Raw genomic sequence first — 26,853 nt, 5'->3', positions numbered from 1 at the left:
GGCAGCAGTGGCGCATCTCACATATCCGCCGCTGGAATATAACGGCTGCTTTAGGATGTGAACGGGTCTCGGCCTCGTCACCGGCCAAAGCTTCTGTTCTCCCATGACAAGCAGATGCGAGAAGAGAGCGAGCGCGCGCGAGGGTGAACGGTACAGGGGAGCGGAGAGATCCTCGGTATTATTATGAGAAAAGAGGACGGGGTTGTCGGAGCCGTATTTGTTTTGCTCGCGGAGATGAGGCGGGGGGTAGCGAGTCGCTACAAAATCGTTGGGCTTCGGCCAAGCATTACTCTGTTTTAGCACATATATACCGCCGCGCTTGCGTTTTCGTCGTCAACCGACTCGTTTGATCGTTACGGTTTGCATCGCAGAAAAAAATTATGCAGCTGTCTCGAGGACATCTGTGAGATTTGCGGACTGCTGTTGCCGCTGCCATGACAGACGCAGGCTTTATCGAGCAGGCGGTGTGAGAGAAGCACAGCCCCAGCTGCAGCAGCACAGCCGATGTGGGCTGCGTTTACCGGGGGAGATTAAATCTGTAAATACTGTTCGCGTTATTCCTCTTTAATCGTGTGCAATCTCAGGGAAAATGTCCTCTCGGTCTGCTTTACCGTCTGCGAACGACCGGAGCACAGATCATGTAAGTATCATCATTTCAAATGAATTATTATTGTTGCAATATATCATCCCAGCGCCTCGTTTCCACTCGTATCCTACAACGCCCAGTATTTAACGTCAGGTGCACGGTCATTTTTGCAGCCGGGATTGAATTTTAGCAATTCATTGCCTGCTATCGTTCATGGGAGGATGGAGAGGCAGGATACAGTGGCCCATGTACGCGTAGCAGGTTCTTTGGCAAAATGGGCCGCATCCTTGAATGTGCAAAGCAGCAGTAGAAGCGCTGCGAAACGCAAAGGCAGTAGAGCGCAGGCCATCCGCATAGTGTACACATCAGCGCATCATCTGCGCACGGCCGCCATGCGCGCTTCTCTCCCAGAGAGCGGTTTTGCTTCATTGGCAGAATTTGCGGGAGAAAATCAAGGAAACACTCTGTCTCTGCACCTTAGAAAATGAATATAACCGTTCAGGCCACCGGAATCATCTAGGGAGGGTGAAGTGAAGTTGTAGCGTTAGCTGTGATCTGCCGTTCGCGAACGGTAGCGCGATCCATAAACAGACGCACTGGCTGTTATAGTGGCCTACTAGTTCTGCGACAGCAAATTGCACTGTGGTTCATGAACCAATCTAGATTTGTGTTTGCTAATGTATTTAGTGTTGCTTCAGTAAATTAGTAAACTAAAACCACTTACAGTTGATTGTAACAGCATTGAAAAAAAAAACAGTCATGTGATGGTTAATAAATGGTAAATAAATATATTTCAAATATTTTTACTCACTGCAAAGTAAGCACCAAGCTAAATGTTTTAAGTAATTCATTAGAGTATGTTAAGCTAACCAAATGTTTTTTTTTTATAATTGGACCAGGTTTTTGATGTCATAAGAACTGGGAATGCAGCTTTGTCTGCCTCAAAATTCTTTTTATATATGTGACCCTGGACCATAAAAGCAGTCATAAGGGTCATTTTTTTGAACTTGAGATTTACACATTATCTGAAAGTGGAATAAATAAGCTTTATATTGATGTATGTTTTGATAGGACAATATTTGGCTGAGATACAACTATTTGAAAATCTGGAATCTGAAGATGCAGAAAAATCAAAATACTGAAAAATTGCCTTTAAAGTTGTCCAAATGAAGTTCCTAGCAATGCATATTACTAATCAAAAATTACATTGATATATTTACGGTAGGAAATTAATAAAATATCTTCATGGAACACGATTTTTACTTAATACCCCAATGATCTTTGGCATAAAAGAAAAATGATAGATAATTTTGACCTCATACAATGTATTTTTGGCTATTGCTACAGATATACCCGTGCTACTTAAGACTTAAGACTGGTTTTGTGGTCCAGGGTCACATATAGATTTGTTAATGTTTGTGAAAGAAGTCTCTTTTGCTTACAGAGACTGCTTATTTAATTAAAAAAATACAGTAAAACAGTAATATTATTACAGTTTAAATTATTTTTCTTTTCTTTTTTTTATTGCAAAGCTTTATTTTCAGCAGCCACTTTAGAATCTTCAGTGTAATGATCCTTTAGAAGTCATTGTAATATGCTGATTGCTCAAGAACCATGTCCTATTTTTATCAATGTTGCCTTTAATTAAAAAATTCCTTCAGACACCATTGTTGTTCTTTAGAACAACTCCTAAAACAAGCACAGCATTCTGGGATATCACAGAGAAGGATACATCTATAGATTGATTCGAACGGTAATTGTTTCTTATGGGGACAAAAGTGATTACCACCATTTATAGGGGATAGTCTGTGATTTTATTGCCATCTGAATCCAGAATGTCTGTGTTTTTCTTTCACCACCCACGTAAAAATCCCCGGCCGAATTACCTACTGTTTCTTGACAAACACCAAGGTTGTGTGGTAATTTAATTGCCGTCCGAATTCACATCTCTGATGTGAGTTTACAATAAGAAATCAATTAAAAATGTAATGTTTAAATCCCTTTTTGACCACTGCAGAACAACGATATTTCTCAAATTAATTTTATTTAGCAGACAATTAATTTTATTTTGTGGGATCACAGAACTCACTTCTCCACTGTGAATAAATTGTCATCCAAATCCATTAGTTTTATCACTGAGGTGCCATGTAAATTTATTTTTACAGACATCCACATTAGAAACAATTACTGTCCAATTATTGAGCAAAAAATTAATTACGATTACTTAACATCAACCTATGCTCTCTCCTGGATTTATTTCTCCAAAGAGACTCTTTTCATAGGAACAGTCTATGATATTTATTTTTTATAATAATAAAAAAAAAAAACTAAAATAAAATAGGAGTGCTAGTACACAGTATATGCAGTTTGGCATATTTTGTTCAGCAAGTTCAGCAAGAGTAGGGCAGGGCATCGTGAGTAATTTATTCAATCCCTGAGCTGTAATCCTGTGGTCAGCGGTGCAGATGGGGACCTGGGCATGTTTTGATTTCTGTGCAAGCTCCTTCATATCCCCTCTTATGGGGACAGTTGGAGCCCGTTCAGGAAACTTTACCAGATGTTAGCCTGAGTGTTCAGGGCTCAGTCAGGTTTAAATGTGCTAATCTAAATAGAAAGTTTAGTTTTAGCGGCGACAGACTAAAACCCCCATGGCAAAGTAAGTTAATCCTGTATTATAGGGCAGCATTACTCACACACCAATGCTGACCTCAGTTTTCCCACACACTCTTGTATACCATCATCACATTAACAATCTGAAAATGAAATGAAAATCTATGTTTATAAGCAAGCTGAATTATCTAAATTTCCCATTACATTTATGTATTTCTGAATAAATTTAGACACCTAAAAGCACTCAAAACTATAAGCACTTTATTTAGCCTTAAAACCAAAATGGAAAATAAAGTTTGGTTATTTAAATTGAGCAAATTTGGTGATTGAACTTCCAGTGAATGCTTTCCAGCGTGTTGTGTTCTTAGGTGATAACCAGTTGTAACAAATGTTCGAAATTTAACAAAACAAAGTTCTTCAGCAGTAAACCATCTGTTGATATTTCAGCCAAACAAATTTTACATATTAGCATCCTTTCTGGTCAGGGTGAAGTATTTCCTGACTAGCGCATCCATGTTGTTTGCACGAAATAGACGCTGAAATGGTCAAAATATGTCATCGGAGAAGTGCTAATTAAATGTCACAGTTTTGGCCCTTAGTTAGTGAACATTGTATTTTTCAGTAATGCTGTCAATATAGTTTAACCAATCAATCAATTTAAATAAATAAATAAATACTAATTGCTAGATAAAGTAGAAGCTTATGTGTAAAGTAGAAGCTTATTCAGTAAATGAGGATTTAATTCTTAAATCTTGTACAGTTGGTTAGAGCCAGTGTTGCCAAGTCTGTGTTTTTCCCGCAGAAGTGGAATACTTTAACACTGTTGCCGCGGGTGTTTTTCATGTCTGTGGGTTTAAGCAATGACAATAACACAATTTTTACCAGGGGACCCCACACCAAAACATAAGTGGGTTAGTTTTGAGTAGCAATTTGCACGGGTTTTGTTGTGAAAACCTGGCAACCCTTGTCAGTGCTGTAGCATTAGTCTTTTTCACTACAGTTTCTTGAAACTCTTTTATTTAGTTTATTTCTTACTGTCCGAACTCTTCTACTCTACAATTAAATTACATTTTTCATTAAATTAAACATGCAATTTCTGTGATCTGAGCTAATTACTTATTCCTTTGGTCTGGCTAGAGTCACATGCAGGTTTCTTTCTTTAAGGCTTTTTTTTTCTTCTTTCTGTTTGCTTCCGCATCAACATGTATCCTCCAGTTTAGTCCAGTCCATTTTTTTCCAAACCGAACTTGATTAATCTTAATGCATTTTCTCTTTGTCTGTCTTTCTGTCTAGCATGCGTCTCTGGTGGCGAGTCGTTCAGAGAAAGGGACGAATGTGTCGAGTCGTTCACTGGGTGCGAGATGTCGTAACTCCATGGCCTCTTGCTCAGATGAGCTGCCACACATCGGAAACTACCGGCTCCTTAAAACCATCGGCAAGGGCAACTTTGCCAAAGTCAAACTTGCCCGCCACATCCTCACGGGCAAAGAGGTGAGAGAAAGTTTACATAGGTAAAACCAGAAGCGTGTGATAAGATGTTAAAGCAGGAGCTGCTGTATTGTGTCTCATTCTCATCAAAGCGCTTGTGAGCTGTAATACTTTGGGTGGTATATTTTTAAAGTGGTCCAACTTAAGTGTGAAAATTTCCACACCCACACTTACTTTTTATAAACCAAAGCTGATACAGTGTGATTTTAGGTGGACTTCTTAGTGGGCAACAGCAAGCTTTAATAATCTTGGACAGTGATAAATTGTGATGTTTGAAGGATCATGCCAGCATTTAAAGTTCTAAAATGTATTGTATTGAAATACGTAATATAGAGTTTAAATACTCTTGGACCAATAATAGTGAACTTATGTGTGGTAGTCTACAGCCACATATACACTTTTGGGAGTGACAACTGCATTTAAATGCAGATGGGAACCCTGTAGATTATAGTTGTGTTTGTATATGGAATACAGTTGTCACTCCCAGACTCATGAGGGTTGACATAACCACATGGATGCTAAAAGTTTTGTGCTGTCTTTTTTGACCAAAGTAATATTAGTGATCAGATACACATTCTAATATAAAATACCCTTCAACAGAGTGTTTTGTTTATGCTCTTAAAGCTGCTACTAACAGCATGTGCTCTGGTTGAACCTTTAGACCACATGGCTGGTGGGAGCAGCTACGGTGGAGAGAGACAGACTGGCATGTGAATTTGCGAATGAGTCAAGACACATGGCTCTGTCTCTGACTAGCGCCACACTAGAAGAAAAGAGACATAGATGCACTTTTAATGACATCACTGCATTAACAGTTTGGTTCTGTACACATTGCATTTAATAAATAGATTTGGTTATACTACCTGAATTTTTAAATTTGTTGAATCCTGTAAATAAATACAATTCTGAAGCAAGGAGTACTTTCAAAATCCTAACACAGATTTTTCTTCATAATATATATATTATGATATTTTCTTATTTTTCTTCTGTGTATTTTAATAATGGAGTCAAATACACTACTTTTCAAAAGTGTAAGGTCAGTAGGATTTCCTTTTGAAAGCAATAAATACTTTTATTCAGCAAGAATGCATTACATTAATCAAAAGTGACAGTCAAGAAATCTATAATAGAAATGTAAATTGTGTTTCAAATAAATGTGACCTTGGACCACAAAACCAGTCGTAAGTAGCATATTTGTGGCAATAGTCAACAATACATTGTATGGGTCAAAATGATCGATTTTTCTTTTATGCAAAAAATCATTAGGATATTTTTTTTAAGTAAAGCTCATGTTCCATGAGGATATTTTGTACATTTCCTACCATAAATATATCAAAACTTAATTTGATTAAAAAGTTTTTATATGATTTTTAATAAGTAATATGCATTGCTAAGAACTTTTTTTGGACAACATTATACTAGATTTTGTTAAAATTGTGATTTTTTTTGCACCCTCAGATTCCAGATTTTCAAATAGTTGTATTTCAGCCAAATATTGTCCTATCCTAACAAACCATACAGCAATGGAAAGCTTATTTATTCAGCTTCTTTCATTTATTGATGTATAAATCAATAAAAATGTATAAACTGACCATTATGACTGTTTTTTTTTTTTTGGTCCAAGGTCACAAATGTTGTTTTTTGAACTTTCTATTAACCAAAGAATCTTGGAAAAAATAAAATAATTTACAAAAATATTTAGCACCACAGCTGTTTTCAGCATTGACAACACTGTTTGTAATATTATTAATAAGAAATGTTTTTGGGCACCGAATTAGCATATTAGAATAAGATCACAGAAGACTGGAGAAATGGCTGCTGATAATTTAGCTTTGCCAACACAGCAATAATATTTTTTTATACTGTATTTTTAATAAAATACATTTTGAACAGTAGTGTACATATTCAAAAAAAAATTTCAAAACTAATAATTGTTTAAACTGGTTTCCCTTTCTAGCAAGTTTCTTTTGATAAAAGCATCTGCTAATGAATGTCAGATGACACAATATCTGGTTTGATCTCAACAATCAATTTTTTTTTTTCTTGATGGACTATCTATCTGGCATAAAAGAAAATTTATGTTTTGGAGCTTAAATCACTAATTGTGCATTGTATATTTAGGTTGCAATAAAGATTATCGACAAGACTCAGTTGAACCCAACCAGCCTACAAAAGGTAAGACCCGTTTTCAGGACATTTTTCTTTATTAAGAAATCATTGTCGGATGCAAAACTAACTTTTACATGTTGTTTGAACATTAATGTGTGTTGGCAGTTTGTGTATACCACCATACACTGATAAAAATCCACCCAGTGGATTTTTTTCATCTTTAAAAGTAATATCCCCTTTTTAAAATCAGGTCATTCTCAGCTTCTTGTCGGTGTGATGAAACACGACAGAGGCCGCTCCCATGATAGTTGATTGGCATGAGCGCCTTACCTTAGACCCGCCCTCACCGAGCTGAAACAGTCCGACTCCGATCTCCAATGTGTGACTCAGGTGCAGGGGAAGACAAGAATGCCTCAGACTGAGCGATTGAGGTGTTCTGTTGTTGGATGTAATAATGAACATAGAAGTCGTCATTTACTCCCGATATCTGAGTCGCTGAAGATGCAGAGGATTAACATTACTTTCGTTTTTTAAAGGAAAGCGCCGATTCCGATCTACATATGCGTCTATGTTCGTGCAAATCGTTACTGATGCAGCTTCACCCACAGCAGAAGTCAGTATAAGGGGTTTTTATGCGTCTTTGCAAATGGCCTTTCTTAATAATGTGCTTGTTGGCAAGTTTTGCGGCTAAATGTGGCTAAAGTAAACAGGCCAGGCAGAGAGGGGCAGGGTGAGCACTACACTACTTAACAATTTTTATTGTTTTAACCAAAGTATATTATGGACTTTTCATTAAGACCCTAAGAAATCATATGAACTTGTGGAAAATGGACATCCGATGACCCCTTTAAGACAACTGTCACAATGCCACAAAAGCAATAATGTCATTTTAACATGGTTAGCATAAAGGAAAAAATATCGACATTGTACATAAACATCACCCAGTGTCCAGAAAATAATAAGAGAGAGAGACAGTGTGTGTGTGTGTGTGTGTGTGTGTGTGTGTGTATATATATATATATATATATATATATATATATATGTGACCCTGGACCACAAAACCAGTCTTAAGTCGCTGGGGTATATTTGTAGCAATAGCCAAAAATACATTGCATGGGTCAAAATTTTTGATTTTTCTTTTATGCCAAAAATCATTAAGAAATTAAGTAAAGATCATGTTCCATGAAGATTTTTTGTAAAATTCCAACTGTAAACATATCAAAATGTAATTTTTGATTTGTAATATGCATTGTTAAGAACCTAATTTGGACAACTTTAAAGGTGATTTTCTCAGTCTTTTTGATTTTTTTGCATCCTCAGATTTCTGATTTCAAATAGATGTATCTCAGCCAAATATTGTCCTATCCTAACAAACCATACATCAATAGAAAGTTTATTTATTGAGCTTTCATATGATGTATAAATCTCAGTTTTGTCAAATTTAACCTTATGACTGGTTTTGTGGTCCAGGGTCACACACACACACATATATATATATATCTCAGTATGTTGATTTAAAAGAGTATGAGGCTCTTGGAAGACTTGCAGCAATATGTGTGTGCTGTTAGTGTTTAGTGTCGCTGTTCAGTTTGCTCTCTCTCCTACAGTGACTCATCGGTCTCATAATAGATTATCACCGGCCTTCATTCCTCCCACTGAAGCCCACCACTCAAACATAGCACTGAGTTTGAGCATACATCAAGATATTTATTGATTATTGACAAAGCTATGGATGATATGCTTCTGACTTTGAACACTCATGTGAAATCGGTGCTTTTTATTCATCTTGATGGATTTTACATTAAATCTCAGCACACACAACTATGTCACATCTCAGCATTGACCCTGAGCTGACCATATGAAATGTAGTAACTGATTAGATAGAGGGCATTGCTGTGTGAGTTCAGGCATTTAATTTTTTCCACACAAAATATCTATATCAGTATTTCTAGCAGTATTTAGTTACCTTATTTTTAAATCTGGCCATAGGGAGTTTTGTTTTTAAAATGCATCATTTGTTGGTGTGCTTAGTGTATGTGTTGGAGAGGAGAGGTCGACAGCTGCGGTTCTCCACAGGCCCAGAATGCCCCACTGTGATTCAATCCCAGCTCTGTAACACACACAGTTAACTGTACACAAACCGTAAACCACCCTTATTGAACATAAGTCACGTATGGCTTTTTGATTACTCATATGGATGATATGAGCTGTTAGTTGTCAGAATGTTTGCCCTTCACATAGGGAAAAGCTGAGTTTTGTCCCATGTCATGAATGCTAGATGATAGTTCCTACAGTAGATAGTGCTTTAATATATAAGTAATATAAAATAAATTTAAAACTCACAGCTCACAGCATTCATTTCTGTGGCTGTGTCAGCAGTATCTCTTTTTTGATCTTTTGGTCTTTTGATTTGCATGTTTTAGCAGTTTATTCAAACACTTATGAGCTCGTATGTCAACGAAACAGTGTTAAACATGTTTATTCTACTTAAAGTAACAATGTACAAACTGAGTACCAAAAAGAAAAAAAAATAGGGTGGTCACTTTGTTCTGTATGTCTGTTATGATTTGATGAAGGCCGATCTGAATGCAAGCTTGAAGTTGTAAGAAAGGGGTGGTGTTTAAGAAGTCCAACATATGTCATCCGTTTATCAAGTTATGATATTTTAATTATACATTACAAGGTTAAAACAACATATGTGTGGACGAATCATTCACAATAAGATCAATAACATGATTTATCGTGTGGATTTCTATTTCATGCTGACTTTAAACTAACAATAGCAGTTTTTCAATGAAAGCAATGTGCTTAGTCATAATGAGACATTGAGGCAGTGTGATAAAAACAGAAGTGTAATATGATTGGCTTATGAATCGACAAGCCTCAGTAACCCTCGTAGGAAAACAGCTGCTCATATATTCTTGTGATTTGATTGACAGGATTAGCTTTACAAGCTCCTCCCAAATGTTTGATTAGATATTTATGGGCTAGAAGACAGAGTTGATTTAATCTTTACATTTTCAACTCTATGTGTGAATGTATAACATCTGATAAGGCGAATTAAAGAAATGAGGGGTGTATCAAAGCCATTACTTCTGAACACATGTTTGTGAGATGTATTATGGGGCAGATGCAGGTGCAAGATTCCATCCTGGGGTTTCCACAGCAACAGGGATTGTATATTTGGGTACTTCGTACAGAAGTATAAAAATATTGTGTCTGGATATTGCTGTACTACATGAAGGCTTCATGTTGATAATTGTTGATGTTGATGAAGAATATCAGTATATTCTGAGAATATATTAATAAAATTATACTTGATAATAACTGAAGAGTCACATCACTCTCTTTTTCTTTCTTTCTCTCTTCTCTTGCAGCTGTTCAGAGAGGTGCGGATCATGAAAACTCTCCGTCACCCCAACATTGGTAAGATGCACCAAAATGTAATAAATGCATGCCTTAATTGCATTAAAAAATTAGCTAATGCTGTTTAAATGTAAGCTTACTAAAAGTATCAAATCATCTACTCTTATATATTACAGTCCAACTCTTTGAGGTTATTGAAACAGAGAAGACGCTTTATCTTGTGATGGAATATGCAAGTGGAGGTGAGCTCTGATGTACATACTGGAGTATGGAGTATAACTTTGTTTAATACTAATGTGGGCTTGGAAATACTTTATGGTGTGAGGGGTGTGTTAACAATACAGTGCATATTTGTGTAATGAAGTGTCTCTCCAGAGCTGCAACATAATGCAAAAAGACTTGCTCAACATAATATTTATAGATGCATCTGTGATGTTTGGGATATTATTCATGTGTGATTTGGTTTTCCAGGTGAGGTGTTTGATTACCTCGTGTCTCATGGGAGAATGAAAGAAATAGAGGCTAGAGCCAAATTCAGACAGGTGAGACATTTACTTTATCACTACAGCACATAGTGCAGGATTAAAAATGAAGGTATTGCATCAATTTGAGCCTCTGTTTTACAGTTTTAGCATTAATGTGCTTTAACTAGGTTGTATTTTTTTTGTTTGTTTCAGATTGTGTCAGCTGTTCATTACTGTCATCAGAAGAATATAGTTCACAGAGATCTGAAGGTACGAACTGGAGTCTTTACTAGGGATGCACCGATACCGATACTGGTATCTGTAACGGGCCCGATACTTGGCTCTTGTACTCGTACTCGTACTCATACTCGTTAAAATCCCTGTGAAAAAAATTATAAGTTCAGGTTTGCATGAACCTGGTTGACAGCATGTCTAGGAGACTACAGATCGGTAGATCGGTATCGGTACTCAGAATCGGCAAATACCAAAAATAAAAGTATCGGAATTGGGCGAGTACAGGAAAAAGTGGTATCGGTGCATCCCTAATCTTTACATTGCAAAAAAAAAAAAAAAAAAAGTAAAAATAATAATCATTAAATGATAACAAATGTGTATTTTTGTCTGGTTTCCACAAAAAAATTGATTTCCTCCAAATATATATATATTGTAGTATGTGTTTGTATCACTTTCTGTCTTGTTTTTTCTCCTTGTTTTACCTCTCCTTCTGTACAGCATAATTATTTCTCTCTCCTTTGCTATTTCTGTCATTATAGGCAGAGAATTTGCTATTGGATGCAGATGCTAACATAAAGATAGCAGACTTTGGCTTTAGTAATGAGTTTACGTTGGGGAATAAGTTGGACACCTTCTGCGGTTCCCCACCTTACGCAGCTCCAGAGTTGTTTCAAGGAAAAAAGTATGACGGGCCAGAGGTGGACATCTGGAGCCTGGGGGTGATCCTGTACACGCTGGTCAGCGGGTCACTTCCTTTTGATGGACAGAACCTCAAGGTACTCTATTCCTACACCCACTATGATCCATTCCAGACTCTTCACACCCTACTCACTGGAGTGTGGGAAAGAATCAATGCAGTATCTTATTGCAGTATTGTGATACTGAGTTGATAAACTGATACCAGTTACATTGGTATTTATAACAAAATACAAGTCAAGTCACTTTTATTTATTTATATAGTGCTTTATACAGTACAGATTGTGTCAAAGTAGCTTTACAGTGTTAAAGGGGACATCAGATACAAAATTGACTTTTACATGGCATTTACATATAAATGTGTCTAAGCAGCGTGTGGACACAACCACCTTACAATGATAAATATCCATTCATTCAGTTTTGTAAACCCCAAAAACCTAAACAGTTATCAAGCCATTTTGATTTTCTCCTGTCCTGTCCGTGACCACAGACGAACTGTCCCATATTAGCATATTTCATGCCTTTTGTATGCTGTCCCGGCATTTTCTCCACACTTGAGCAGCTGTAGCGACAACAATGTCTTGTAAGCAGCAGTGCAGCAGTTTTGTAGTTGGATGTAAAAGTGACTTTTGGATGTAGTTGGATGTAAAAGTCTTTCTTTTCTCCTAACATCAGAGCCACTAAGGACGCAGTGGATTAGTTTTGTACCAAATACACAAAGCAATGGACAAGAGGAGTGGAGTAAGCAGTAGTTCATTATCATTTAAAGAGATATTCACCGAAATAGCTCGCTGTGAACAGAGCTGTTTTTGACAAGGAAAAAGGGTGTTTTACACAACCAATGAGGAATTTAACCAAAGTATGTCATACCATCATACCAACTTGTGGAAAATCGGCATCCGATGTCCCCTTTAAACAGGAAAATGTTTCAATGATGCAAACACAATTCAGTTCTGCTATAAAGCAGTATTGAGGGACTTAAAAGGCTCTTCTGTGGTGACTTACTGTCTTAAAGGAGAAGTCCGGTGTGATATTGACCTAAAGTGTATTGAATCATGATACCGAGTGTGAACGTACCTTGCATATCTCATCTCGGTTTGTGTCCCGCAGTCCGAAATCTGGGGTTAGTTAGCCGACGCTAACAACAGGTTGTCAATGAGGGTGAATAGGGCATCGGAGTAGCCATGTAAATAAATCACTGTTTTATGCCATTTACGAGGTACAAAGTAGCTCCACACTTCATTGGTAGACTTCCAAGGGCCCTGACATTTAAAACGAGACATTGAGAACTCAGATGGCCGCCGCCATCTTGAATTTAGTCACGATAAGTCGAGTGTCGAGCAGGAAGGAACTTATCAGGTTATCAACTTATCAGGTTGTAGTTTCCTTCCTGCTCGTCACTCGACTTATCGTGACTAAATTCAAGATGGCGGCGGCCGGTAATTTTACTAGGGGGAATGTCTGTATAAATCTTCTTGTAAATAAACTACCGGTGCTTTTCTCAATGTCTCGTTTTAAATGTCAGAGCCCTTGGAAGTCTACCAATGAAGTGTGGAGCTACTTTGTGCCTTGTAAATGGTGTAAAACAGTGATTTATTTACATGGCTAGTCCGATGCCGTATTCACCCTCATTGACAACCTGTTGTTAGCATCGGCTAACTAATGCCAGATTTCGGACTGCAGTCGACAAGCCGAGATGAGCTATGAAGGGTAAGTTCACACTCGGTATCATGATTCAACACACTTTAGGTCAATATCATACCGGACTTCTCCTTTAAGACCAAACTGATAACTGTTTGTCACACATTTTGCTGGTGCATGTGCTTTCCAGGAGCTGCGTGAGCGAGTGTTGAGGGGGAAGTACCGTGTGCCCTTCTACATGTCCACAGACTGTGAAGGGATTCTGCGCAGGTTTCTTGTGCTCAATCCCAGCAAACGTTGCACTCTAGAGGTACATACTTGTAGATACGTAGATACACTCCGCCATACCAAATCCTGCACCAGATACATTACATGATGCCTCTGTGCTGAGTTATATATCTGTAAAGTTTCTGTGCTATAGAATGCATAAAGCATACATTTGCTGGAAATTGCTAAAACTATTTATTCGCTTGTGATTTGAGTTATGAAGTCAATACATTTAAATGACTGAGATGGGAAGTTTCTGTGTAATCAAGATGCTGGTATTTCCTCCACAGCAAGTGATGAAGGATAAGTGGATGAATGCAGGGTATGAGGCCGATGAGTTAAAGCCCCACATTGAGCCAGCGGAAGACTACAGTGATGCCAACCGCATCGGTGAGCATGTAGACCAGTAGGAAACTGGTTAAAGTGTTTTACTATGTACTTTGCTACTATTATTATTTTACTGTTGCGTTCAAATTATCCTTAGAATGAAGAGACTGGCTCTGTTTGTTAATATTCATCTCTGTTCTCTGATTTCTTTGTCTTTCCAGAGATCATGGTCGGGATGGGTTTTACTACAGAAGAGATTAAAGACTCTTTACTCAATCAGAAATATAATGAAGTCACAGCTACATATCTATTGTTGGGCCTGAAGACTGAGGTAATACATTGCACACACACACGCATTGTGTTACTATATACCAGTTACTTGAAAATACTACTTGTTTGCCATCATGGCGCACAACAAACCTGGATTCTTACAGTTTATTTTTACTAATTTTCTTAATTGGCATCTGGTCATAGGATGGCGCTGAGTCACGAGTTAGTGGCAGTATGACTTTGCCGCGGGTGCGTCCGAGTCCAATTACCAACGGAACCAACAAACACTCCTCTTCTTCATCATCTTCCTCATCCTCACACAGCAAGACTCAGCGCAGCGCCTCTACCTACCACCGCCAGCGACGGCACAGTGACTTCTGTACGAGACACTTCAGCTTAAACTCTTAAATGGTGAAATTGTGAATGATTATAATAATTATTTGTTTCTTCTGCAGGTGGTCCCAGCATGCCTGTGATGCACCCTAAGCGTAGCCCGACCAGCGGCGGAGACCGTGAGCTGCGTGAGAGCCGCATGCCGCCGAGGAAGGCCAGCTGTAGCGTAATGGGCAGTCGGACCCTACCACCGTCTAGTCCAATGGTCAGCACCGCCAACAACCCCAATAAAGCTGAGATACCTGATCGACGCAAGGAGATGACCGCCACCACTGTGAGAGAAGTTTCTCTATCTAGATCATTGTTTCATTAATTTATATATACAGTAGAGATCAAAATTAGAGAACTATCTATAAATACTTCACCTTTATTTTGTGAAAAACAGTGATCAAAATTAGAAAACAGTAACCACTGTAGCACAAAAAAACATTACAGCTAAAATTTTACAGGGTTACAGCTGTCAGAAATTAATAGGAGGTGTAGAGACCCTTGCTTTGAATGATTTCGACACATCTGCGGCCACAGAACGTCACTAGTTTCTCAGACTGCGCTGGTGTGATCTTGGTCCTCTCTTCTTCCACTCATAGTTTGGTAGCTGTAGTAGTGTAGTGGGTAGCAGTGTTGGGCAAGTTACTTCCAAAATGTAATACATTATATATTACTAGTTACTGTCTTTTAAAAGTAATTAGTTACATTACAATATTACTGTCTCTAAATTGTAATGCGTTACACTAATTTTGAGTTACTTTTGAGTTACTTTCATCAAAATATCCACAGATTATAAAAAGTCAAAATCTAAGTTTATTGCTGCTCATTATACATTCAGTGGGGGATAGCTAGCATAATATTATAAAAACATATTTAGGTAGGCCTACCGGTATGTCTATTAATGTTACGTTGTAGTTTAGGTTAAACATGGATAAGCACAAACCGCATTAATACATTCATAAATAACACCGGTAAATAAAGCAATAAATAGCCTATAGGCTATTTTAAACGGTTTTCAGAACAAAACAAGAATGAAGAATATAATTTGCTAAACAAGCCAAAACGAATTAGGGTGAAAGCGAAACTGAAAGCAAACAGCTTTGTTCTCACGCAGCCTACCTCTCTCATTCGGCATTAACCAATTAAATGTGTCCATATTTGTGATGTATTTGAATGCTAAACTAAACCAGGAGTTGTACTTAACACGCTTAATAAACATAATCCTTACATGAGCAAATATGTGTCTGGCCCGAGCTCAGGCTGAACGGCACGGATTGTACTACGCAGTACACACTATTTAATTTTACTAGTGTTTCTATATTTGATTGACTGTATTTTATTCTTATAATGAACAGACTGCAACGTTTGCAATGGGTGCTTGAGGCGCCGTAGGTTTCACGTAGGTTTTGATAAACATTTGCATTCACCCTGCCATGTAACTTTATAAGAGACCCAACTCCTGCTGCAGAAAACATCCCCCAAACCATGACAATTCTGCCTCCACCTTTCACTGACTTCTTTACACACTTGGGCTTCAGTCTTTCCTCAGTTTGATGCCAAACAAAATGTTTCCCATCAGACCCAAATAAATTTAATTTGCTCTCATCATTAAAGTGAACTTTGGACCAGTTCTCCTCTCTCCACACAACATGCTCCTCAGCAAAAATGAGCTTAGCCTTTTGATTCTTTCTGCTGATGAGAGGCTTGATCACTGCAGAGTGTGCTTTCAGTCTGACTTCTCTTAAACTTGCCAAGACAGATCCTTACCCTGTTTAGCACTGAACTGGGAAGCAATTCCAGCTGCAGTGTTGAACCGATTCCCCATTAAGAGTCTCTGCACTTTCCTGTTGTCTCATGCATTTGTCTTATGTGGATGACCAGCTTTTTGGGGGGATTTGAATGATTTAGCGTCATTGTAAACCTGCAATATTTGAGAAATCACAGATTTGGAGTGAACAACTTCTCTTGCAGTGGCTAAAAGGGTCATCTCTTTGGTCTTCATCTGGACCACCTCCTGTTGCAGGGTTTCAGTTACCTTAGAGCAGCCCGCCATTTTGCAATCTCAGTGAAAATTGGAGGAATGCAGGCAGTTAAATTAGCTAGGGTTTGACATATAATTAAGAAAATTAGCACCAGAGGCCAGATTAACACCAGTAACTGGAAGGGTACCTTTAACTGTTCTAAATTTGATTTGAGTTCTTTTCAAATATCTAATTTAATTTTTTTATACTGTGCTTCAGAAATTTAACAAAGATTATATGTATATAGGGATCTTTATATACTGTATATATAGATAGATAGATAGATAGATAGATAGATAGATAGATAGATTATACACGCTAAATTTTTTTATGTTGTGTCCCATCTTTGTTGTAGAACAATATCCCAGGAAGTACTATGACCCGCAGAAACACATATGTATGTACAGATCGTTCTAGCACTGAGCGACACTCACTGCTGCAGAACGGCAAAGACAACAGGTGACAACCCATACATTCACAAACACAGATACACTCTGTCACTGTGCTGCATATCCCAGTGCATTGTTTCTGTTTCTGACTGTTTCTGTCTCTTCTCAGCTCCCTGTCTCACCGCCTCCCTCCCACCTCTCCCTCCACTCTCAGTATTGTCGGAGCGGGAGCCTCCTCCTCCTCTTCCTCAGGTGAGCGCTGTCGTCTGACACGTGGATCCACCATCCGGAGCACCTTCCACGGGGGTCAGCTCCGTGACCGTGTCCCGCCCACCTATGGACCTCCGCCCACGTCGCCCACCCTCAGCCATGATGCCGGAGCCCTGCCGCCCAATGTCCGCACCCGGGCCACTTCGAACCTGTTTAGCAAACTCACCTCCAAACTCACACGCAGGTAAGAGGAAAGACTCTTATCGGATAAATTAAAATAACCACTGATGATGCATTATCATGCAATTGATAAAAAATCTGAAAATCATGTAAAGCATTAAAAATGTTGGTCTCTAAAGCTCCTTTTACACTGACAAGTCATTGCTCAATATCAGGCATTTGTGCTGCTAGATCCAGCAGTGTATAATGATCATATCATAGGAACAAGATGAAGAATTAATGGAAAAAACTGTAATGCTCAATATGGCTGTAGTTAAAAAGACACCTTATAGAGACATCACAGTGCTCAATATAACAATATGAGGAACAGAAGTACGTCCATACGATGGATGTGCGGAGGAGGTTGCTCATTCTGATATTGTGAACAACACTACATTTCAAGATTATAACATGATCAGTAAGAAAGACTCTTTGGAAAGCAGTTAGTTTGCTATCTAGTAGAATAGATATTAGTTTTGTAGTTGTTATTTGTGTATCATTCGTCATATTTTGTCATGATAAATTATACATTTTGCCAAACAACAGTAAATGTGACTGGACCTTCCAGTTCAAAGATCTGGAAAATACCATTCTTGGCATGAATTGCTCTTAAGAAGCTCAATTTATAACACTGGTTGTGGTCCAGGGTCAGAAATGAACTTTTCCATTAAGGGGCAATATGTGCCCCCTGGAATTTATTTCCAAGGCAATTTTTATAATCACCTTATTATTATACTAATACTAATATTGATATAGAAAACAATATAAAATGACTTGAATTTATGGGCATTTTTGTTCATTTTGGTGCCAATTTTGCCACCAACCCTGATTAATAGCTGAGATTTTTTTTCTTTATTTCCTGATGATTTTTTACAATATATTATTGAAATGTAGAACCTACAAGCAGTCACACAGCTTTCAGTCTTTTCACATTCAAAGACATATACCGTACTTCATCATCTGGAAATAGGAAAATAGGAAATAGCCTAATTTATATAGAACAGAGTAAAATCACAGTAACATTAACTTTAGTGATGCACATAAATTTTGACAAACAAAATTATTTGGCCCGAAAATAAAATAAAAAAATCTATATATAAAAAAATAAAAGTTTGGGTAAAATTGTTTTGGAGAGCCAAAAATATTGATATATACAGAGAAGCTAAAAGTTATTCTAAATCACTTCCCTAAGCTGCAAATATGCCAACATTGTGGACGCAATTCACCATGACCAAAATGGATGCTAAAGTAGCGATAGGTAAGATATGCTTGGTTAAAATATAAAGAGGCAGCTTGTTGTCTATGAACTTTACTACCACTGATTTAATTTATCACCCAAAATCACGCCAACCTGGACAACATGTTAAATTCAGTTACCCAATTACCCAAATGTTATTTATGTTTTCCATTTTTTGCTTAACCTTAACTTTAAACATTAAAAAAAAATCTGTGCATCACCCGGTTTTACCTATACTGAACTATACTGTCCTCCAAAGGCAAAGCACAGTAACTACACATTTGGTCAAAATTGAGTTAAGGCTTAAAATGGACTTTGTGACAACTGTTTTGCCTTGTGGCAAAGTCTCCTGGTTTAATTTTGTCCAGTTTCAGAGAAATGTTCAGAGAAATGTTCAGAGAAACGAAAGTTTCAACATGTTTGACTAGCTGTTGTAAAAACTTTAAAGGCATTTAGTGTTCGCGTAGTTACTGCACTTTGCCTTTGGAGGGCAGTATAGCTATCTTCATTCTTATTAGTAATTATCACATTATGTCACTGCTCATTTGCATAAATGTAAAGTATCAAGTATCAACTTTATCAAGTCATTAGACAAACACACAACACTTTGCCAAAGGTCACTCTCAATACTGTCAGTGGAAATTGAAAATGGATGACTGAAGAGGTTTGGTTTTAGGCAATACTTATATGGTTAAATTTGTAAATAAGCTTTTGATGGACACATTCTTCCAACAAATAAATGCATAGACTTAATGATATTTGGTTAAATTTCAGTTGTGATGTTGTGTGACCAAAATTCAATGTCAATTCAACATCCAATGTCAACGTTAATTTGAAGTCCAATACCAATGTCCAACGTCAGCTGACGTTGATATTTAGTTTTTTTGTATGTTGTGTAACCAAAATCCAACGCTAAATCAACGTCAAATACTGACATCAAATACTGACGTCAACTCGATTTTCATTCTCAACCAAAAATGCAGCTTGAAGTTATATTATATGGGTTATGTCACATTCGAAAAAAATCCTTTAAAAAAGTGCCGGAGTGCTGCCTGTCCAATAACACTGGGGTCCCACTGGGGAATTCTTTCAGCTTAAAAGTTGGTTTTACAGTCACGCTTCATACATTCATCATTCCTTAGCTTATTGCCTCTCTTTTTCAAACTTTCCAAGCATACAAATGTGTACCTTTCCTAGTCTGTCCCTCTTTGCTCTTATTTCTGTTACCTTTCTTTCTCTCAATTACATTTTCTCTCGCTATCAATCAGTCTTTCTGTGACTTCTCTTTTTCTCTTACTCTCCTCATTGTGTCTTTCTCTCTCCTAGGGTCAATCTTGACCCCTCTAAACGCCAGGGCTCTAATAAATCAGTGTCGGGTTGTACTCTTCCACAGGGATCCAAAACAGTTAGTAAGTTCCCCTGCCTGCCTCTATTTGCCTGTCTGTTGCCACTGCACGTTCGTCTGTCCCTGCACATGGCATGCCTGTCTGCATGCAGTCTCCTTTGCAGAACGTGTGTCTGGTAAACAGAATGTGAGGGTGAGGAAAGGCTGGATGATGGTGCATGCTCTTATCGGCTTGCATGCATCTAGGAACATGCACAAGTTTTTATTCTATATGAGCCATTATGCATCGTAATCAGGTCAGTATTGGTCTGCCAGTTATACTGACCTGCTAGCAGTATATATTGGTGGACAGGACTGAGAGATCCAGAAATGTGTGATTGCATTTTTTTCTTTGTTGGTTTTGGTGGAGTTATGTTGCATGGATCAGACACTGTTGGGGTAATGCATCCGATCTAAAAATGTGATTCTTTACAGGGTCACAAATGAATCTGAGGGAGTCAGCAGATCTTCGGTCACAGGGTAAGTCCTCGTATGATTCTACATGTTAGAATCAAGAATGGACCACTGATTAAACATTATGGGTCAATTTCTTTTTAAAGACACAGTTCACCCAAAAATGAAAATTCTGTCATTAATTACTCACCCTCATGCTGTTCCAAACCCATAAGACGTCAGAACGCCAGCTCCTGCATCAGCAGAATTACACGCAAACATCCTGGTACTCTCCTGTGCTTCGAAGACTGAAATGGAGAAGAAGAAATTGTTGAATAAAGTCATTATTTTAGTTTTCTTTGCACACAAAAAGTATTCTCGTAGCTACGTAAAATTACGGTTGAACCACTGATGGACTATTTTAACATCGTCCTTACTACCTTTTTGGGCCTTGAACGGCCTTGAACGTTGCCTTGCAACATTTTGCGTTGCTGTGTATGCAGGGTCAGAAAGCTCTCGGATTTCATCAAAAATATCTTAATTTGTGTTCCGAAGATGAACGAAGGTCTTACAGGTTTGGAATGACATGAGGGTGCATAATTAATGACAGAATTTTCAGTTTTGGGTGAACTATCCCTTTAAAAATGAAGCATACATGGATACATTTTTCACAGTAAGATCTATAACATGCATCTACAAAATAGATTTAGATCATCAGATTGATGCAAAATGATGAATTAGATTTTTATGTCAACTTTAAGAATGTACTTTGTCAACAGATAGGGTGACCATACTTGCCATTTTTACGGGCCCATGTCCTGACCAGGACTTCCATATTGCCTAAAATATCCAGGATTTGTTTTTTTTGCCAGGCAGAGACCAATTGTTGTATGACATCCATGAGAGCTATAGAGAGCAGACGGCTCCTTGTGCTTTTGACTCACTCTTCCAATACTTTGATGTCATACAACGATTGATCTGTGGAGAGTGCTTGAATGAATGAACAAATGAACACATCTAATATGTACGTGTATTTGCATCGCTTTGACCGTTCTCTGTAGATCCCACCTTCTCACACGCCACGAGTGGTTGATTATGTACACTGCCTGCACACTATTGGTCAAACTACTTTTGATCATTATCTTCAGAAAGATTGAAAACAGGAAACGAAGCCAAATGTAGAATTCCTGGCCAGGATGTGTCCTGTAAAAATGACATGTATAGCCACCCTATCGACAGATTGCAATGATAGAAGAATAAAAACTTGAACCGTCGCTTTGTCTTATTAAGCTGTGGATAATTTAGATTTAGCATTCACGTAAACACACTCGGTTACGTCTTAGGTGAATGTAAACAGTTGGGAGAATATCAGACGTTTATTAGTACATTGCATCCGTACATTCGTTTTTTTAAGGGACAGCAGCCTAATTTAGTTGCTATTGTCTGTGGCATTGATGTTAATCAAGCAACAAAAGAAAGACAGAAAATCACTCACTGCTCTTGACTGAATCCCTTTAGTAGCCCTTATAAAGATTAACCCAAATTTATTTATATAAATAAATATGTCTGCTTGAAAGAATGAAGAATGTGGTAAACAAGTTCTTATGAAGAATGCAAAATTAGCCTATATATAATATATCCATTGGCATTTCATTCAAAAGAAGACCATGTTCTTGTTTCTTTATAAGAAGTGGTTTCATTTAATTTTAATATAAAGGCATGTTGCTTGTCACAGCAGTTCAACCTGTGTCTGTCATGATACAACCTTAATATCAAACCTATAGTAATTTTAGAGAAATGCTTAATAAATGCATTACACTGTAAATAAACCCATTAGATTTTACCCAACTAAATCTACTGTGGATTTTGTTGACTAAAATCTTATGATATTTAGTCAACTAAAACTAGACTAAAACTAAATAATTCAGATGACTAAAATGTTACTACAACTACTGCGACTAAGACTAAATTAAAATTTGCTGTCAAAATTAATTCTGATTCATTCCAAACCCATAAGACCTTCGTTCATCTTTGGAACACAAATGAAAATATTTTGAAATATTTTGAAATCCGAGAGCTTTTTTTACCACCAACACAACTAGCACGTTCAAGGCCCACAAAGGAAGTAAGGACATTGATAAAATAGTCCATGTGACATCAGTGGTTCAACCTGAATTTTATGAAACCACAAGGATACTTTTTGTGCGCAAAGAAAAAAAAATGACTTTGTTGAATAATTTCTTCTCTTCCGTGTCCGTCTTTGATGCATACTTAAGAGAGTACCATGACACATGAGTATGGTGCTACTGACATTTTCCCTTTCACATAAAAAAATAGTAATAATAAATAATAGTAATAATAATAAAACTAAAATTATAAAATTATGTAAATACACTAGAATAAAATAGACACTAAAATAGAATGAAATCTCTGTCAGTGTTGGTGTTTCTCTTCATACTCTCTTTCTCTTTCGTAGTGGCCATTTATCTGGGGATCAGAAAGCGTCCGAGCCCTGGAGCGGGGGAGGGGGGTGGGATGTAAGGGGTCATCTCTCCCGTCCCCCCCGGGCCCCTGCAGAAGTGGTACTGGCCTTGCGTGAGGCGGCGAGGGGATGCGGCTGCCAGGTCCGGCACGCTGGCCCGTTTCTGCTGTGCTGCAGTCATGGGGCGGCAGGGTCAAAGGTCGCTTTCCAAGCTGAGGTGTGCCAACTGAGTGTGGGTCCCGCAGAGGCAAACGGAGTACGCTACACACGCCTTTGGGGGGCCCCCCTCGCCTTCAGGCACATCGCATCGCAGATCTCTAAAGAGGTGGAGCTCTGAGGGGACGGGGGAGGACACTTGACTCTGAGACGTCCCCTCACTATATCCGTCGTTATAGCGAACTGACGTTGACCCACCCACTTATGTGTTATAGACTTAAAACAACATCTGATCCCCCCTCCAGTCAACACACTGAAACGAAACACACATACAGGTAAACAAACACAGTCACCTTAAAAGCAAGGGACACTCAACCCTGACAATATGGAAATCTCTAAAGTACAAAAACAAGCACACCCCTTCCATGCACAACATAAACCTGAGCACTTCTTAACATGGACACACACACACACACACACACACACACACACACACACACTCTGAGCAGCCTCATTCACTGAATCTGGATTGAATCCAGTTTAGTATTTTTATTCTCATTCTAGTCATGAAATTCTTACTTCAATAATTGATGTCACTCTTTTTTTTAACCACTTTTGTATGTTTTCGACAAGTCTTGACATTTTAAACGGGTCATAATTTTTATGTTTTTGTGATTTAATGTGTCTTACATTTCTTAATACTGAGTCAAAAGCATTGAGTCATTGACAATGTAGAACTGTAGCTGCCAATGAACTATATGCACAAATGTGAAGTTGGCAAACCTATCCTAACTTCATCATAGCTTCACGGTGCCCACCCAAATCTACATCGCTGGCGACCGCAAATTTGATCAGGCTGCAAGCCAATCATCCACGCTTTGTTTTTGAGATCGTCCAAGCTAAAGTTTGTTCCCTAGAAAATGTTTTTCTGATGTATAGTGCCAGTTTACTTACTTCCTACCAATTTTAATTTAGAAGAGACATTTAATGCCAAATGACTTTCCCTGACCCCTCGCGAACAGGCTCTGTGATTGGTTGGTTCTAGATATTAATTCTTTATTTCAGCTCCTATTCAATGATCCTTTGCAAATAGTTCCCTCTCCCTTTACCTTGTCAGAGTGGAGTTGAGGTTACTGCAAAGATGGTTTTAGTGTTCAGTGTTATTAAAGTCACATTTCCTGCATTGTAGATATCTGAAAAATACCTATTTATTTAATAATCAAACAAAAAAAAAAATTCATGTATTTAGTGGAAAAATAAAAAAGGGTTTTTTCTCCACTTCCAGTATTGAAAATGAATAGAAAAGTGTGTTTTTCATTAAAATGTGAGACTATATTGCTATCTAAAAATCTTTTAATTCCTTAACTAATCAGATTTTACTTAAAAATCACCAGATATCTAAAATGCAGGATGTTTTCATGCAGGAATGCAGGAAGAAGTTCAGTTCTCTTACTGCTAGAATATATTTTAGGGGCAAATGCACCAACAGGGCTTTTGAAAAGAGTAGTTTTTTTGATTCAAAGTCAGTTACACTTGCAATCTTATGATAACATAGCATTATATATGACTCAGTTTCCACTGCAACGTCTTAACAATGCTGTGTAACATAAACAGAGATGCAGTTTAAGATTGGACCAGACATTGTGTCATGGACTGGCCATGTTTTCTCTGCAGCTCATGATGGTTTTTAGTTTGCCTCTTTAACAGATGTGGAAGCATCTTATTATTGACTTAACATGGATTTCTTGTGCAGGTTTGACACCGGAAGAAAAGATACACGCTGCTTAAGATTATTTTTCATGAGTAGAAATAGATTTGTTTTTTCAAATAATACTCTTGGCTTGCTTTTTGACCAAACCAGTTCTGGTCATTTGTTGTATAACAAGGCCTAACTTTGCAATAGGTGTCAATTTGGCAAGCATAAAATAAGCAGCGATTCACAACCGAGTGAATCAAAATGTACCTGTGAGTGGTGATAATTGTGCAATAGCAATAGATGTTACTGTCACGTTTAGAAGTTGTTTCTATCTTAGTGTAAAGCCATGCTTCGGCCCTGTTGGTGCTGCCAGCCTGTAGACAGTGAGAAACTGAGCAGGTACTTCAAAGTTTTTTTAGTCAGGAAGGTGTATAGGACACTTCTTGGCTAGTTCAGTTCGGATAAACAGGTTGGTTTAATATGGTTGGTCTGTTAAGTTTTGATTGGGGAGTCATTGTGCTATTGTGTAAAATGTCGTAGATACTAAAGGATTATATTCCACTTTCTCTATGTTTGTGGTACAGAAAACAAGCTTGGTTCTGGATTTTGATTGTCTACAGCAAGTACGTCAAATGCTTTGAGATGATTAAAAGTATAGTTGTGATGACCAACCCCACAGCAATCACTGTGGCGTGTCACCTTTGACCTCTAGCCACACAGTGAGCCCCCAGACCACGTTGAAAGTCTGCCATCTCTTCATCCATCCACTTTTTGTTGTCTCATTCATTTTATTCTCTGCCTTTGTGCCACACATTCGCAAAGACACCCAGTTTCTCCTCGTCCGATTGCTGAATCACTGGAAATCCTTGTGTCATAGTTTTGTCTGCTCTGTGACTGGACTCCTGTTGTGGAGAAGCTTCCTGTTTGAAACTGAACAGGGTAAGGACTGGACGTCCTGGACTATCTGGTTTGGACTGCTGAGATCTGTATCTGTTCGATGTCCATTAAGACCTCTGTGCACTCATGTTGACTTGAATCAGCTGCATCCTATGGCTCTGTGGGTCTGTACCCACGTTTGGCCACCGGAAGGCGCCAATGTCTTAAATGTGAACACTTCGATTTGTGTATATTTGCACAGGTACTTAATTTATTTTCTAGAATAATTATCTTGGGAGAAAAAAAAAATACATGGTTTATATCAGTCAGACTCTGGCTGTATATAAAGATTATGATACTGATGATAATATTGTGAGTATAGTATATACAGTATCTTAGAACTCCAGGTTAAATTATAGCTAGAGCAGAGACCCCTCTGCTAGCTCTCCAGACGTTTCTATGTGTGCTGAAGTGAAACACTAACCTGCAATCCTGCATGATTCAGAGCAAGGATGGAGAAAGTGTGAAGACAAGTGTGAAATAACAGAACGGGCGAAAGAATTCGAGGGAGAGAGAGCGTGTATGCGTGTGCATGTATGTGTGAATGTGTGCGTCTGTGTATTGCGCTACTCTGTTGCCCTGCCTCCCTCTCTCTGCTGGTAGGAAATGTTTGTGCGAGAGGATTAGGGCAGACTTTTGCTCTGGCAGCCATACTTGACCTGGAGTGAAAGTGTGTCGGTATGAATGAGATTTTTAATGTCCAAGGCATTAAAAAAAGAGAGTATTAGTGAGAATCGTGAGTCGGCCACGTCACATCTGAATGGTAAATCCCTCCAGTTCAGTGTTGTGCTGTCTGTGACGTAAACTGTCTGCTATGACATTGGGTTTCTCATGATGCATTTAGCTAATATGCAATATGACAAGAGAGAAGTCAGGTGGACAAACTATATATATATAGAGAGAGAGAGATCAAGAGAGAGACAGAGAAATTCAAACCTTGATGCTGTTTGCAGAAAGTCAATTTTTTTTTCCCCAGAGGTGTTTGCACCTCTGGCCAAATATTAAAATGGAAACAAAAGATCTTGAGAGAAATAAACTTCACTGATGTTGGCATCTTTGCTTGTGCTCAATTATTGCATCATTTTTATCCAGGGAAATTTTTCCCTCTGCTTTTATGGGTATTTTTATTTGTTGACTGGGCACAATATTTTGACAAATGAAAGTTAATAGGTGGTAAAGATATGTATGAGCAGTATTAATTAAGATATTAGTCTAATATTTCACCTACCTGCCCGGAAATGATAAGAACAAAGTCAAGATTCTTGCCTTAATTGGAAATCCTGGTTCAGTT

The 26,853-nt window shown here is 38.0% G+C and overlaps 1 protein-coding gene across 2 annotated transcripts; it reads left to right on the top strand.

The window, feature by feature from the left end:
* Nucleotides 1-26,615, top strand: mark4a (MAP/microtubule affinity-regulating kinase 4a). Of its 2 annotated transcripts, XM_073839638.1 has the most exons (18): nucleotides 1-640; nucleotides 4,490-4,687; nucleotides 6,806-6,859; nucleotides 10,171-10,219; nucleotides 10,336-10,401; nucleotides 10,631-10,701; nucleotides 10,837-10,893; nucleotides 11,397-11,633; nucleotides 13,385-13,504; nucleotides 13,752-13,851; nucleotides 14,010-14,119; nucleotides 14,263-14,437; nucleotides 14,514-14,725; nucleotides 16,816-16,919; nucleotides 17,019-17,303; nucleotides 19,842-19,924; nucleotides 20,335-20,379; nucleotides 22,769-22,974. In XM_073839638.1, exons 1-18 carry the CDS (start codon nucleotides 590-592, stop codon nucleotides 22,831-22,833), a joined length of 2,082 nt encoding a protein of 693 aa, XP_073695739.1. In that variant the 5' UTR covers nucleotides 1-589; the 3' UTR covers nucleotides 22,834-22,974. The 2 variants fall into 2 exon arrangements, with proteins under 2 accessions (XP_073695739.1, XP_073695738.1); XM_073839637.1 differs by lacking the exon at nucleotides 19,842-19,924 and having other exon boundaries at nucleotides 22,769-26,615.
* The last annotated feature ends 238 nt before the right edge of the window (nucleotides 26,616-26,853 follow it).

This window comes from Garra rufa, chromosome 5, assembly GCF_049309525.1.
Source record: "Garra rufa chromosome 5, GarRuf1.0, whole genome shotgun sequence".
Classification (NCBI taxonomy): domain Eukaryota; kingdom Metazoa; phylum Chordata; class Actinopteri; order Cypriniformes; family Cyprinidae; genus Garra; species Garra rufa.
Note: the sequence above shows the minus strand (reverse complement) of the source record. Positions and strands in the feature narration are given on the sequence as shown.